General features: G+C 32.8%; 1 protein-coding gene across 4 annotated transcripts in view; it reads left to right on the forward strand.

The window, feature by feature from the left end:
* Positions 1 to 17,229, forward strand: part of STXBP5 (syntaxin binding protein 5) — a 168,151-nt gene that overhangs the window by 118,426 nt on the left and 32,496 nt on the right. The window contains exons 20-22 of one of the 4 annotated variants that reach the window (XM_072827159.1): positions 1,673 to 1,732; positions 1,835 to 1,882; positions 15,577 to 15,627. The exons of 1 other annotated variant lie outside the window; for it this stretch is intronic. In XM_072827159.1, the coding sequence (XP_072683260.1) occupies positions 1,673 to 1,732; positions 1,835 to 1,882; positions 15,577 to 15,627 (159 nt within the window). The remainder of the gene's footprint in view (positions 1 to 1,672; positions 1,733 to 1,834; positions 1,883 to 15,576; positions 15,628 to 17,229) is intronic. 2 more of the 4 variants (XM_072827167.1, XM_072827177.1) reach the window with 2 other exon arrangements.

Raw genomic sequence — 17,229 nt, forward strand, 5'->3', positions numbered from 1 at the left:
GCAATTTTCATTTAGGGGAAATATTTTCTTTACTTTTATGATTTATGTTGAAAATATTTTGGAAATATTAAAAAACAATTTGTATAATTTTATATTCACATTTAGATATGTTATCTAATTGTTGCTCTAAGATGATATCAGATAAAATAAGTATAATTTTTTTTACCTTCCTGTGGCTATTTAATATCAGAGGTGACTATGATATTTTAAAATAGTTATAACATCTTATAACTATTATCTTATTTGAAAAACAAGTATACCCATTTCTTTTCCTGAAAATGTTACTGAGCTCAGTGTTACTTATGGGATATTTTTTGATATAGGATTTATGAGGATCCATAAATACTACTTAGCAAAAATAACATGGTTTTTTAAAGAGTAATCTTCTAAGACTATTATAGAAGAAATTGGATACTGCCAATGTTACAGGTTTTACTTGGTCTGTGGAAAGATTTTAAGGATATTTTCCACTTGGCCAAAGAAAGTATGATTTTTGTGGGAGAATGGAAGGTCAAACTTTGACCTTATTGATTGAGGCTCAGTACTTTCACTGGGATAAAAAGGAAGAAAAGTACAGAAAAACTTTTTTATTTACTTCTAGTTATGTTCCAGGCATTTGCTTCTATCAGAAGCTTTTTATTCATTCAACAAATGTTTACTTGGAGATTGGTGCGTACAAAGCACTCTGCTGAGTGCAAAGGGGATGCAAAGATAAATCAAATGGAGGCCCAGATGTGCAGTGCAGTGGGAAAAGGGCACATGTGTATTAACTTTTTAAAATATGAGGTATAAGTGAGGAACATCATAAGAGACATGTACTGATAAATGATTATTGGAATTTAAAAAGAGGGAAGATGATTTATAGCAAAGAGATTGAAAATTTATAGGTGAGATGTCATTTGAAATGTGCTGCTGTTATAAAGAATAGATTGTTTAGTAAAAGTTGTCAACTAGAATACTACTTAAGATTACATTTATAAATAAAACATTTATTTTAGAAACACCTTGTTTGAGGAAAAATGTCAAATCTTAATTATAAAAATATTAGATAAACTTATTGGGAGTCACAGCCAGAATAAAATGAAATATTTGTTACCTCCTTAAACGTAAGTAAATATTTGAACATACCTAAAATTATACGTATTATCCTCAGTATTTTAAAGATCATTGTGGTAATAATAGGCTTATATATGATTTTAAAATTTGTATATAGAAAGTTAACTCTAAAATAAGTTGCCAGAATACTTCTTGCATGAGATTCTTAGTTCTAGATGAACCATATTCATTTAACATCAAAGAATTTTTGCATTTTTTTTTCAGAAAGAGTTAATTGCTGCTTTTCTTTCAGAAAGAGTTAATAGCTGCTTATATTTTTCTTTATCTGTTCTCTAATATCTATGCCAAGATTTTTCTAAATGGTTGCAACTTAAGGAAAAATTGTTCTAGATTAGGGATTTCTCTACCATGAAAGATAATGTACTACTGTTTGCTATTCTTACTATAGTATTAGAGGAGTTGTTATTAATTATATGCATGACCTTTTCTTGTGGCCAATAATATGGAAACTTATCTTAGAAGTTACCAGATTATTTTGTTTGTACTTTTCCCTATGACAACTCAGTGTTTGTGACTGACGATATGCCTGTTCCTTCCATTGTCTTCGTTTGTGTAGGTTCTTCATCACCACACAATTCAGATGATGAACAAAAAATGAATAATTTTATAGAAAAGGGTATAGTATCTTTATTTTAAAGTATTTTCTTTTAATTATTTTTAATTCATTTAGTTTACTTTGAATAGATTTTGACATTTTATATCAAAATATTATTTTCAGTGAAGACCAAAAGCAGAAAGTTTTCCAAGATGGTAGCCAGTGATATAGGTAGGAAATAGAAATTTCTCTTTTGTTTCTAATCCTTGCTATATGCAGTGTTACTCAACACCAAAAAATGATCTAATGCATTGCATTTTGTATATATTAATTTGTTACTTCTGTGCTAAACAATAACCTCTTGGGCTGTTTCTTCTAAACTCATTGGGGCAGTAATTATTAAAAATCAGTTAAATTGGGGTTGCAGTTCTTCCTCTGACTTAAAATGTGAATTATTCTATTTTTATTTTTGCTTTATTTAAAATAAAGCAGGGTTCAATTTATGCCATAAATAGTACAATTCTGTACTTCCAGATTTTGAGATCTTTTTCCTCTATAGTTTTATTTGTATTTTCTCCTAGCTTTATTTCATCTTTCTCAAATTTTCAAAACCCTCAATTTCAAGGAAATAGTTCTCTAAAATATTGACTTTTTTATTCTGTAATCTGCACTATCCTTGAGTTAAATGGGAATTTTCTTAAAACTCTTCCTTCCCTCCCACACACAAGTAAAAGTGATTGATAGTGTTTTATATTAATCCTTTCTACTGGTTCTATGAATATACTTTGAAATGAATTACCTAGTCCAAGATTTTCAGTTTAAAATTTAAAATTCCAATTTGGAAGACAAAACATAATCAAACTTTGAGGACGTAATCAATCTCTTAAGATTTTTTGGTTGGTCATAAAAATTTGAATATTCTCTGAAGATTTTTAAAGGCTTGAGAAGCACTGTTTTACAAAAAGAGAATAAATTCAATCTTTGATTTAAATCTAAAATTCTTATTATACTGTTATGTTCTTTCCTCAAAAATGCCTACCATACATTCCTTGAATTATATTAAATGAGATGCATTTCAGGGCAGTTGAAATAGATTTACCTTTTCTCATGATAATGTAGAGTAAAGTTAAATTTCAAAAATTTAACAGAAGTAGCATCCATATTGTCTACATGTTGTAAATTGAACCCTGTTAAGTCATATTAACGTTGGCTGACTGTTAGCACCTCTGGTCATTATTTAAATAAGATGGTTTATTCTTGGGCAATGGGCTCTTCATAAATGGGAAATGATTATCTTTTTGTGGTTTTATAGTAAATCAGTTGGTAATAGTTAAATTGCTTTAATTATGTACTAGCACTATAGCATAATATTTTTTCAACCAAATTTTTAAAATATTTTGTCTTAATGGTACTTACTGTCATATAATATAAAAAATTAGAAGGGACTTTCCTACATATACTTATTAATCAAAGAACTTTTAGAATTTAATTATATGGGAATTTTACCTTGCATGAAAGGAACCTTGTATATAATTACAGTTTTAGAAATAATTTCTCTGCCCCATATTTGACCTCGAGGTTATATTTGCTTTGTTAAATATGGTGACTAGTTCCTCTCTTTCTTCTGTGTTTTGAATAGAATATGTAACGTGAAACATCTGAGCTTGAATATTTGAGAGTCTTCAGTTAACACATTTCTTAGACTAAGAACATTATTGGAAGTTCTTTGGTAACGTTCTTGCTTGCTTTTTATGTTATTGGCAAGTTTTTCTTTTTGCCATGCCAATTTTTATGTTTATGGTTTCTGGGAAACATGTTAACTTTATTCAGTTTTTTAAACTCAGGTTACTTATACAGTTATATTTAATTATTTTACATCCTCAGAAATTACTGCTCTATTTCCTATTTTATGTATAACTTTGGTTTTGGTGGTAATCTTTCAGTGTGGTTTTTAATCTCAACATAGATCCAAGGAAAACTCAATTCTCAATTTTTTTCTTCATTCAAATGGAGACTGCTCCATTTTAGACTTTTTTTTTACAGTTGAAAAAATGAGGGTTTTTTTTTTACATTAATGTAGAGTTTTGTAATAAGTGTTAACATAAAATATCAGTGAAATATCAGAAAAAAAAATACATAGAATGTCCTGTGCTTTCTATGTAAAGTTTATGGTGTCAAGAGTGGTAGGATTCCTTGAGCATTCTGAGCTCACTGTGTTTCCTATCAGCCAGTCCTATACTTGCTCTGAAGTCTCCTGGGCCTCATAAAATGACCACCTCTCTCTTCCTCAGTCTATAAACTATAGCTTCAATTATAATGTAGTGATGAAGTGTCCTAATAAGGGAGGACATAAGATTTAAGCCTAGGCCCTCAAGATTGACACTAGTAAGAAAGACACTTTGCTGGGAAGACTGACTGAAATGTCTTGCAGCTTCACCTTTTCTTTTAAGGTAACTGCTACCGATATTGGAAGGGTGAGATGCAAAATGTCATTCTTACTTTAATGCTCTAACCCAAGCTTGAAAATCAACCCCTTTATTACTACCTGACAGTACAGCTGAGATAACTAAGATAACAGTTTAAAAATACACACACACACACACACACATACACACACATTTAACAATTACAATTCTTCTGACACCATGCCAGCCCTTTATAAATAATATTTTTTATTTATTCAATGTAACTACAGTGAGGGACTTACTATTACTTCCCTGTTTTACAGATGAGGTAATGGAGAGGTAGAGTATAAGTAATGTATCTGTTGGTTACACAGCTAGCAAATGACAGAGCCAGGATTCCCACCCAAGTAGTCTGACTTCACCATTTGTCCTTTCAACACTGTACTATTACCTCTTAAGACAATTTACCAAAGTCTGTAAGGATTCAAAACCAAGTCCATTGTGTGATTTCTAACTAGATATTCTGGTTATGGTCCTGTTCTATCTACATAGGAACTTAGGAAAAAATATGGTTCCTGTTAAGTTCTGCCCCAACACCAGATCAAACATAATATATAGTGCCTGGAAGTCTACTTTTTTCAAAGACCAGACTGAAGGAAAGTAACTACAGTGACCAATAGAGTCCCATTTACCCAAAACTTAGCTTCATTGTTTCCCGGCTGACAGCTAACTCCGGTAAATGATATCAACAGTGACTTCTTTGTATTGCGTAAGAATAGCAGCCTAAAAAGGCATAACTTTAGTCTTGTGAGTTTAACAGCAAAAATAAAGCAGAATATAATGCAATTGCAACATTCCTAAAGAAAGGTACATTCATGTAATACACATATAGTGACTTGGTTTTGTCTGTTCATACTTGATGATTAATTTTTGTTAGTAAAATCTTAATGACCAGCATTTCCAAAATCAATCTTTCTTATAGTGCTAACCATTTCTGTAAATTATTTAGAAAATAAGAGTGGCTACCAATTCTGATTTGCTTATTATTTATATTTTATAAAACTTTGGAAGTATGAAATTCTGTAAAACTTTTTATTAAGTTTGTGTAAGAATAGTCCTAAAATGAATGTCTTTATTAAAGTGTTAATCAAATTTTTATGATACCTTATGAATAAAATATGGTCCAGATGCTAGCATTGTTTGGTAGATTTTAAAACTACATGATCAGTCTTTTCTAAAGTTTGTTGGTTCTATTTCAGTGATTCTATTTCATTGTGAAAGTGGATTTCTATTTTTTTTTTTTTTTTTTGTGAAAGTGGATTTCTAGCTGGATTCTGTAGTCTACAGCCCTGCCCATGTCCCATAATATTACTAATTTTCAGATAGAAGAAATGATTACGGGAAGCTATGAGGGGGAAATAATTACTAGAGATTAAAATAAAAACATTCAAAACTTTAGTGACTTTAATGAGAACTGTGCCAAAACAAATAAAAATCATGGCTCTGTTTAATGAGCACCTCCCAAGTTCCAGGCACTATAGATATTCTCCAGATGGCATTTATAAACCTAGGAAGGATTGTACCTCCATGGTCCTTTTAATCTCTCAGATTCTGGGTTAAGAGTTACTTGGGTAATGACTAATTTTCTTTTTTTAGCAAAAACTGAAGCAATTTTTGAAGTCAATTTAAATGATGGTAATGGTCATTAGTCCAAGTACTGTTTTTGTTAGTTCTCTTTTACATGAGTCCCAATAATTCCTTTTTTAAATTAAAGAGTTCTAACACAATTTAAGTAGGTTCTTAGTTATTATATTCCAACTTGCTAATTCATTAAATCCTACAGTTTTAAATCTGCTTAAGCCCCCTTATTTTTCAAGAAAAGAGATTGAGCCTCAAAGAGGTTAAATTGCACATCCAAAGTAATGCCCCATAGTAATGACCTAGTCAGGACCAAAATCGAGATCTCTTGACTCTTATTTTACTATAGCATGTCTCCACTCTCATACTTTAAGGTTTCTTTTTCTTGTGGTGTCTTCCTTATTCTTTTATATTTACAAATTGAAAAAAATGCTCAGAGATCCATTTGGAATTTGCCATGTGAATAAAAAGGTATGTATCAAATTGATTAAGCAAAATTTTAAATTATAAAATTGTTCTAATTCATTATAAAACTCAAATTAGTACTGATATTTCTACTTTACATTACCCAATATTCAATCCCAAATGTGAGGCTGTTACTCCTTTAGAAGTTCATCTTTATATTTAATCTACAATATGGCTATTGGAAGAATAGAAGTTCATCTTGAGAGAGAAGATGAGTCAAGTGTGCAGCAATACCATTTTTATAGGTAAAATTACTCTTTGTGAAGAACTGAATTTCACAAGCACTTTAAAACCATTATACACATCTGAGGTTTTCTAACAAATTCTTTTTCTCTTTCAGGATTACTAATATCTGAAGAGTATGGCATAGTGTGTATTGTATTTTAATTTTATTTCAGAATGTATCTTCTGTCAAATTTCATAATAAAATCTCAGCAATATCTGTTTGTCTTTTATATTTCAGTACTTCCTGTAAATGCAATTCTTTCTCCTTGAACTTTTTCTTAAGTTGGAAAAATGTAAAATGGTCTTTTTTTTTTTTTTTTTAAATGGTCTTTCTAGAAATAACTTATGTTTGATTCCAAAAGTAAAGTAAATTAGTCCAAATTAAAGTTAAATTACTGAAATAATTTCTTTGTCAAGTATCGTTTGAGTAGAACTGTTAATATAGTGATCCCTTTCATGAAGATGGCGTTGAAGGGAGAAGGAAGCCTCTGACACTCCCGGAGTTGAAGCCAGAGCAAAGGCTTTGAAGGCCAAGTAAGCAGTACTGAAAGATGTCCACAGTAACAAAAAAAAAAAAAAAAAAAAAAGAAGAAGAAGAAGAAGAAGAAGAAGAAGAAGAAGTAGAAGATCCGTACATCACCTGCCTTCTGACCGCCCAAGACACCGCATCTCTGAAGATAGCTCAAATATCCTTGAAAGAGCACCCTCAGGAGAAACAAGCTTGACCACTTGCCATCATCAAGTTCCCTCTAATGACTGAATCAGCCATGAAGAAGAAGACAACACACTTGTGTTCATTGTGGATGCCACAGCCAGCAAGTACCCAATCAAACAAGCTGTGAAGAAGCTCTATGACATTGGTGTGGCCAAGATCAACACCCTGATCCAGCTCAACAGAGAGAAGAAGTCATATGTTCAGCTGGCTCCTGACTATGATGTCGGATGTTGCCAACAAAGCTGTGATCATCTAAGCTTAGTCCAGCTGGCTAAATCACCAGCTGCTGAAAATGGTTTTTTCCACCAAAAATACTATTAATGTGGCAATTTACGCTCTACCGTTACTTGTATTAGTTTGCTATTAGCTGCCATAACAAAATGCCACAGATTGGGTGACTGAAACAACAAAAAGGTATCTCCTTTGGAGTAGTTCTGGAGACTAGAAGCCAAGATTAAGATATTAAGGTTTGGTTTCTCCTTGGCTTGTAGATGGCTACCTTTTCATTGAGTCTCACATAGTCTTCCTTCTATGCAGGTGCAACTGTGGTCTTTGTGTGTTTAAATTTCCTCTTCCAGTCAGATGGGATGAGGGTCTGCCCCTAATCGTCTTATAATTTCAGCTTAAACACCTCTTTAAAGGCCCTGTCTCTAAATACCTCACATTCTGAGGAATTGAAGGTTAATGTTTCAACATACAAATTTTGGAGGAACAGTTCAGCTTATAACACTTAGGGTTTTATTCTGTAGAAAATGCAGAGTTTATTATGATATCCTAGGCATCAAGTTTTATGAATTTATGGAAAGCAAATAGAAACTGGAAAAATATTGAAGACTAAAGCTATAGGAGTTCAAGAATTAAAAGAACTTGTTATAGCTGAATCTTAAGAGATGATTTAAAGATTCCTTTCCATTCTAAGTAATGGCTATGTGTTCCAAATTTCAAAAGTGATCTTTCTGATGAATAGGCCTGTGTTTAATTTGCCCTCTTTTTTTCTTCAAATCATTTGTGAGAAAATTCAGCTTCTTTATGTAGAAGTAAAATTCCAATGACAGTTTGTGTTGATTCATTTACTTATGCACTTATCACCATGCTCATTGACCACACCTTAAGTGCTATATACATACTTAAATGCAGTATTTTGCAAGATAAATTTTATCTCCAAACTCATGTAATTTATATTCTAACATGGGAGATAGACATTGATATTATTAGTTCTAATGGCTATTAAAATAATGTGTGATAAGTGGCAAGGATTTCTACTTCTTGGTCCCACTTTCGCCTTGGATCTTTGCCATATTAAATAAGCTGATTATCAGTCTTTTTACTATTCTGATTTTTAAAAATTTAATAGGCATGCATTTCAACATTTTGCTTTGAAAGAGTGGCATTGGATCTCTGCAGGTGGTAAAAAGTGATATTGTCACTTTATTTTAATTATCAAACCTCAGTATAAACAAAGTTTTGTTTTTTTGGCATCTTCATACTACCATAATAGTCCTTTTACTTGTTATTGTGTACTGTTTACTATGAAAGTCACATTCTAAAAAGCAGAAGTTGTATTTCTGTTTTCCCTTCTTTTAAGAAACCTTCCTTAGAAAAATAAGATGTGGAACACAGTGGATAGAAAAATTAAAGGAGAATTATAAAATATCTGTTTAATTTCATAGAAGCAATATGAATCTCCATAATTGAGAAACTTTACAAAGATTTGTACTGTTGCAAAGAACTAACAAGTATCAGCCATGACAAAACTGTCATCTATGGTACCGTGGTCCAAACAGTGCTCTTGAGATTTGTTTCTTTCCTTTGTATTGAAACTACCATTGCAGACATGATTGCTGTCATCATGCATCACTTCATTAATTCCTACCAAGCAAATGCAGCTCTTTAGTACTCAACCAGTTAGTTTATCTTCATTGCAGTTTATAAAAGAGAGCAGCGGTTGGGCATCTGCCTTTGGCCCAGGGCATGATCTTGGAGACCTGGGATCGAGTCCCACGTCAGGCTCTCTGCATGGAGCCTGCTTCTCTCTGTCTATGTCTCTGCCTCTCTCTGTGTCTCTCATGAATACATAAATAAAATCTTTTTAAAAAAGAAGAAGAGAGCAGAGGCTCAAGTGTATAGCCTGCCAAAACAGATCTCTGATACCAGTTTTCTTTAGATGGAAGAAACCTTATTGTCATCCCCACCATTTCTGCTGTGGACAGAGGCATAGGGAAATAGAGCTAGTTTTTTTTCACTAGTGACAAAAAAATTTCAAAACAAGGAAGATACTGAGTACAAGGAGCAAGAGTTGAAGAATACACAGTTGAAGAAGAGAAAAACAGACTATGTGTCTTCCAAGAATTCATTCAAATTGTCTTCCATTTGAAAGCTTCAGTGGGAGTTGAGTAACTTCAAAGCATGAGCAGAATTTCTTTTAAAACATGCAGTGAAATCTGCTGACAAGGTAACTGGGTTGGCAAGTGCTTCTGAGACTCCTAAGAAGTAAAACTATGGCCAGCAATAATTGCTGGATAAAGTGTGCGACTGCTTCATCCAGGATACAGAGTATACACTAGGAGGATTTACAGGTTCTCCAGATGTCAACCTGCCTCTTGTGGACCTGCCATCAAGGAGGTGATTAAACAGACCTGAAAACAAGTATATTCCCTAGAAGTCACAAAATCAAATGATAAAAACATATGGTCTAAACTTCAACTTTAGGTTTGGGACTTAGCCTTCCACAAAAAAAAATCTGTAAAACTAGTCAAAAAGTATGGGCTCTTCTTTCTAGGCATTGCAGCAAGCAGTGCAGGGCTACCATCCTTAAAAGAAAGGAAAAATATAACATGAGCCCCATGACCTCCCTCGCTTCCTGCCATGGGAACACTTTCCTGTTGCAGTGCAGGATGGGTAGAACTCAAGAGGAGCTGCAGTCTGATCAAGCTAAGGAGGCAGAGATTGGATTTCTGGGCTGCTTAAGTGACTAGAATTTGTGAGAATAGTGTACTAGATAGGAAGGGGGGGTGGATTTTCCTAGAAGTCTGTGAGATTTAACTCAATTCCAGTCTAAAGCTGGGCAAGACTGTATAAGGCCTAGCAGCAACCATCTGCTATGAGGCTGAGAGCTGACAAGGGTATCAGCAGTCATGCCATACCAGGAATTGTCATTAGACCTTGCTGAACACCTTGGCCATTCTGGATATCCCAGAAAGACCACTCTTGAAGAGTCATGATTACTTCTTAGCATAAAAGCCATATCTTAGAACTAAATTCAAACTGAAATAGACCCACCCTAGCAAAGAATAAAACCAAACCTGATTAAACTAAGGATCCACCAGTAATTTAACTGCAAAGCACAGCAAATCTCAATACCTACTAAGATGGAGGATATAATACAACCTCCCTTCAACACATTATCCACTGTGGTCCAGCATTCAATCAAAAGTTAGTAGGCATGTGAAATAAAGATTCAAAATCAAAAGTAGGAAAATGTGACCTATAATTAAGAATAAAACAATTAGTAGAGACGGATTTCAAGACAACCTAGATGGCTGAAATTAGCAGACAAGGATTTTTAAAGTAGGGCTAAAATATGCTTTTCTACTGAAAAGAAAAAAATAGTCATAATAAACAGAGAATAGCAGCAGTAGGGGAGAAAATAGCAACATTATAATGAATAACATGAAAACTCTTGTACTGAAGGTTCAGTATCTGATACGATAAAATTACCCAGATGAGTCTCTATCACTGGATAGAGACTACAGAAGAAAGGACTATAGAACCTGACAGCAGAAAAATACAAATACAGTGAGGAATGCCCAGGAGCTAAATACTTCCCCACGTCCTCCGTTTGCTCTTCCCCTTGCCATAAAATAGACAAGTTACATTCAAAGGTAGACAATAATCAGTCTGGCTCTAGATTTCTCAGCTACACACAATGCTATAAGAAAATTGAATGACTTGAGTTTTGAGGGGATATAGTTGTGAGCTGGGACTTGTACATATTACCAGATTTTCTCAGATGGCATGTTTTTCTCTGTCTTCAGCTAAACAGAAGTTTGTGAAATATGCTCATATGCCTTTCTTTTAAACTTTAAAAAGGAAAACAAGCTACTTCTTAGAGACATACTTGAGAAGACCTTGGGGTTTGGGGAAAGTTGTACTAGAAATGATTGTCCCCTGTGGTACTCTATCCTAGGGAAATAATCAAAATATATGAAAATATTTTCGTACACTTTTATTGCCTTAGGTATTAGAAAAAACCTTATTCAGTAAGTGTTCATATAAATATGCAGCCATTAAAATAATAACAACTGATGTGAGAAAATACTTCTTTTAGTAATGGGGAATAAAGCAGGATACAGATTTGTGTATTAAAAATAGATCTTAAAAAGTAGGAAATATGCAAGCATCTTGCCTCTTGATTATGGGCATTCACGATGGCCTTATTTTCTGTTTCTATATTTTCCAAATTTTCTGTAAAGAACACACAATTCGAAAAAGCTTAAAGGTAAAATGCATGTGAGACGAGACAGAAGGTGTTAATCTATTAATGCCTGTGAATCTCTTGATTGAAACTGTTTTTCATCTAAAAATTCTAATTCTATATATTGAAGAAAAAATGTAAGTTTTAAAATATTTTGGGAAGAAGATAAAGAACATTGTCCCAAGTGAAAGATGCCTTACACAGGAGTTTCTACCATGTAATTTCATGCATATGAAGTTCTAGAATAGGCAAAACTGATTTGTGATGAGAAAATAAAATCAGACCAATGGATATTTCTAGGGATGAGGACAAGATTTGATTGGGAAGACTATGTATAACCGTTCTTGGATGTTGACGAATTTCTATATCATGTGAAGGGTTGAATCACTTAGGTGTGTGCATTATCAAAACAACGTATATTTAAGATTTGTTCATTTGTATGTAAATTTTACACCAGAAGAAAAATATGGTCAACAAATAAGTGAGGAACACACAGTTGTGTGAAAATGTATGGTGTCTGAGTTATTCTTTACTGGCTTTATCTCCATATCCCATGGTGTTAGATGAGTATTGCAGGGTAAGAAAGTTATAAATTCAGCGTACTCTAATTGACACCTTTTGCTTACATCTGTTAGTATTTGGTACAGTGCAGTGGAGTTATTTCATTCCTTCAGTAGACTGAACTCTTAGAGGGCAGGAAATCCCTGCCTTCTGGCACATGGCTGGCATGTGCCCAATAAATGTTTTATAGATTAATAAGTATCCCTCTCTCCTGGTCCCCACCTCTAGTGTAACAAAAATGTTTCTCTATTCATTAAAATTATTATTTCTCTTTTTTATAATATTAATTGGTAAGCGAAATTAACACAAAATAGCAAAGGTTAATCCTTTAACACATGTCATTTCAAGTTCTCTGTTCAAGGAGATTGCTTAAAATTATATCACAGTGTTACAGCAGTGTGGCTTAAAGATCTTATCTTTTGAATACTATAATTGAGTTCATGGTCAAGTTGTGGGTCTCATTGCAAAGTGTTTTAGGAAGAAATATTAGACCCTATAATTGAATCATTTTGTGACACTTAAAGAGTAGTTACTGTAGTCAGAAAATCTGCCTACGCATTTTTGCGTGTGATTTTAAACCTCAATAAAATGTCAAAATTAGACCAAGTGAAGAATTATTCAGAAGTTAGTTATATTCAGGGTTTCTTTTTAACATGGTAAAGAAATTAAGTAGTGTTAGATGTTAGACCAAAAAAGTTGTATTAAAAAAAAAAAGTTGTATTTTACAGGAAAGATTAACCTACATTTTTTTAAATATTTGAGAATTTATATAAAAGAATTTCTAGTATAAAATGCTGAAGGAGATAGAAAGCATACACTTAAGAAATTCAGAAGGAAATTTCATGCTAGTGAAATTTTTTGGCAAGAATATGTATATGGTTATTGAGTGAAAGCTTCAAAAAATACATTTCTAGGGCAGCCCCTGTGGCTTAGCAGTTTAGCGCCGCCTTCAGTACAGGGCGTGATCCTGGAGACCCGGGATCGAGTCCCATGTCAGGCTCCCTGCATGGAGCCTGCTTCTCCCTCAGCCTGTGTCTCTGCGCCTCTCTCTCTCTCTCTCTCTCTCATTCTCTGTGTCTCTAATAAATAAATAAAATCTTTAAAGAATACATTTCTAACAGAATATTTACTTACTCTATTCTCATTAATGAAGAATAAACTTGAAATAGCTTGTATATTATTTATTTCTTTATTATAGCTGTATATTGAATTTACTTTTTGAAACAAACTTAAAAGAGGTTGAACTTACAGTGGTGCATAGCATACTCTTCTATACTTAATGTCCTAAGGGTTTGTTGTTGTTGTTTCCAATTTTCTTGTTTTAGTTACTTGGAGTATTATCATAGAATTAGAATAAAGGAACATTGGGTTGTTTACAGTGTATTAGTAGTTCATTTGTATAGCATTTTATAGTTCGTTTAGAAATCGTTTCATTTGTTTATTATTAATAACTAACATTTATCAAATCCATATTGTATGTCAGGTATTCTGTTCAGTGCTTTGCTTACATCATCTTGTATAATCTTCACAGTTATGAAATTGGTGTTACTATCTATCCTCACTTAACAAATGAGGAAATTTCAGGTTTAAGGGCAAAGTGATTGGCCTAAGGTCACACATCTGGTAGTTGGTTGAAGTGGATTCCATCTCAGGTTTGACCTGATGCCAAATCCAGTCTCAACCACTATTCTTTACCCTTCTACATTTGGAAACTATTTATTAAAGCTTGTTCAGGGAATGTTTATTATGGACTAACTGTATATGCATACTAGGTTTGCTCAATTAGTTTTGATCCTATCCTGAAGTTTCTTTTAGTCTAGGGACCTGGCTACTCAAACTTGTTCATAGACCAGCAGCACTGACATCTTTTGGGAGCTTGTTGGAAGTGTTAAATCTCAGGCCCTAGTCCAGGAGTATAGAATCATAATCTTATTTAATAGGATCACCAGGTGATTGGAGTATACATTCAAGTTTTTGATAATCACTGGCCTGAAAGAATAGCTGGATCAAAGCAGAGTACTGAAGTCTAGAGAGGCAGCCACATCATCTGATTAATGTCTTTAGACTCTACCAGACTGATTTTTCTGTTTCGGATAACATATAATATTGTATAGATATTATTTATCAGTCTGTGTATGTTGTACCCATGATATTTGGTGAAAACCTCAATTCTTTTGAAAGTGTTTAATATTGCATTTTAGAAGATAGTTTTGGGGGTATGATATCTTCTAATTTTAGGGAATTGAATATTAAATACAATGGCAACCATTTATATGAAAGCAACTAACCACAGATTTCATTGGCTAGTTTAGTTTTGTAGTACATTTTATCTTTTGACTGATAATAATTATTTCTGGGTGAAAATGGGATAGGACTGATTGTATATTTGACTCATTTTTTTTTTCATTAAAGGATGATTAGATTGATGAAGCTTAGAAATGAGAACTTGATTCCCCCATCCCTTCCCAGTTTGCCTAATGCCTCTTTCCTAATACTGGATTTGTCATTTTTTTAGATGTGGAAGTTATATACTATGGATTTCTTTGTTTACATGGCGCCCTTATGGACTAGCAGGGTCTGTGCTTTAAATATCTCTTAACAGCCCAAAATTTAACCCAATATATGCATTCGTGTATTAACAAGTGCTTGTTCAAAATTGTACATAGGAAGCACTATTCTGTTACGCATGCACTGCCACTAACATCATATAGTTAAACAACTCCTAACTTTAAATCACTTCCTAGATTAAGGCAATAACTGACTTTGAGGATGGAAAGTGAATTCCAGTAAGTTTATACAGTCTTTTTTATTCTGATGCTAAATAGAAATGACATAAAGATAGTTTACATTTTTGTAAATCCCATAATTTTAGATTGAGTATGAATGACTCTGTTTTTCCACTGACGTATAAGAAGTATTAACTTACATGAAGAAGAGACGAATCCATATGTATGTATGATACAATCAAATACTTAAATTTAATCTTAGATAGAGGTTGTCCTATATTCTAGAGATTAACAAAAAAATAATGAACCCAGTAGCTATGAGGTTGAGGAACTGGAAAGATTTTATTATATCAACTACCCAAACTCAGTCTTCTGCCTCTATTGGCCTTACCTGCAACACCTTCTTTCTGAGAAATAACTTTGCTTCTCAGGAAAGACTAACCCTTTCTTGTGAACCTAAGAAATAATTAACAATTAAAAAGTTTTCTTGAAGTAACAGCTTCAAGCACACAGATATTACATCAAGTAAGTACAAACTTTTTAAAAAGTCGAAACAAGATTTACTTTCCACCCATAATATTATTAATCGTGTTTTAATTATCTTAGCATCTAGATTTAGTAATAAAAGTATTTACTGCTATCTGGAAGAGCAGTTGGTATTAACAAATATGAATCAAATATTCTTCAGAACTTTAAAAATGCATTTTATTTTTCAGCAAAGATGTCAAGGAAGTTAAGCTTGCCTACTGACCTAAAGCCCGACTTAGGTAAGTAATATAAATAAATAAATAAAATCCATTGTAGTTAAACTCCCTTCAAGGGGAAGACAAGGAAATCAAAAGATTTAGAATTACCGTAGACTAGAAATCAGAAATCAAGTTTAAAATGACTAAGGTGTTTAAGGATTAATGGCCTCTAGAATGACATCTATAAATTATAAAAGATTATAAATTCAAGCAAACAGAAATTACATGTTTTCTCAGCTTTCATACTTTAAACAAGATTGAGCATAAGACTAAAATTTGTGCAATTTCAGATTAATTTGTTATATCTCATTTAACCATCTGAAAGCTTATTTGAACTTTATAAACTTACAAGAATTTAATGTTTTCACAATAAATTAGTTTTCTGTATTACAATAAATTTCTCATATCAATCATTATTTTTGGTGATAAGTTGGGAAATATTTCTTTTTCTGTAGTACTGTCTATGCACCTAATCTAGGAAAGGAGAATGAATATATTTACATGTTCCTTTTGCTTTATATTCGGCTCAAAAACAGCTCCCTGAAAACACAGAATAGGGACAAATGACATTTCAGTAAAGATAAAAATAAAGAAGCCTTTCTTTTTAAACTCACTTTTTTTTTCAATTTCAGAAATTTTGATTGCCTTTAAATAAAAAGTAGACTAGGTGAAGATGATTTCACCTGCCTTTGTCTTCGAAATAACTAGATTTCCTCCCTTACATTTGCTCACCCCCATTATCATCTCACTGTTTATTCTCTAGATTCCTTAACTGCCTTTTTATGCATAATGCAAACTTAGGTGTTGTCCATTTCACTGTACTAATTTAGCATTTCCAAATCAGATTCTTATCTCAGTTAGTGTATGATTATCAGTGAGTAAGCATAATCTTCCATTGTCAGCAGTACAGGTCTGATCCTGAACATAAGGAAAAACAGTTTAGTAGAATTCTGTAGTAACACTGGTGTTACGGGAAAAAGAATTAATCCTAGAATATATGATAACATATATTTTGAGAAGGAAATCGCTCCTTCCACTATATAAATGAAAGATACAATTTGAAACCAAGCGTATCTGAGGGGCAAAGTTTTCATCACTCTCAGAGGCCTGTGATTTTAATAACTAAATACTGCTAGTTAAAATGGTTTTGTATCTTCTATTATCTTAAGAATTTGAGAAGACACATGTAAAAGTACTTTTAAAATTAGTAAAAAAAAATGCCATAGTTATTTTTAAAAACAATATTACACTTATAAATTATATAAGTAATTCAATCAGCATATATATTCCATGCTTTTATATAAATCATCTTTATTCAGTTCATGTTTTAGCTTACATGCCAATGTATTTTGGTGCCCTTAGCCAATTACAACTGATTGATACATACCTTGGAACAGTCTCAATGAAGTAATTTTCTCTTCAAGTCATTATACTGCTGAACTATTTTTTGACAGAGATTCTTATCTGGTAATTGTTTTACATTGGCTGGGGAGTCGATGGGGAAGAACAATTCTATTGATAGGCTCAAGCAAGCTACCAGATGGTCCTAAAGCATCTGAGGCTATTGGGCTAGCTCTGGAACCTTCTGTAACTAGAAATCACTTTGGCTTGTGAAGAAATCTT

The sequence above is a fragment of the Canis lupus genome, chromosome 1 (assembly GCF_048164855.1).
Source record: "Canis lupus baileyi chromosome 1, mCanLup2.hap1, whole genome shotgun sequence".
NCBI classification, from domain to species: domain Eukaryota; kingdom Metazoa; phylum Chordata; class Mammalia; order Carnivora; family Canidae; genus Canis; species Canis lupus.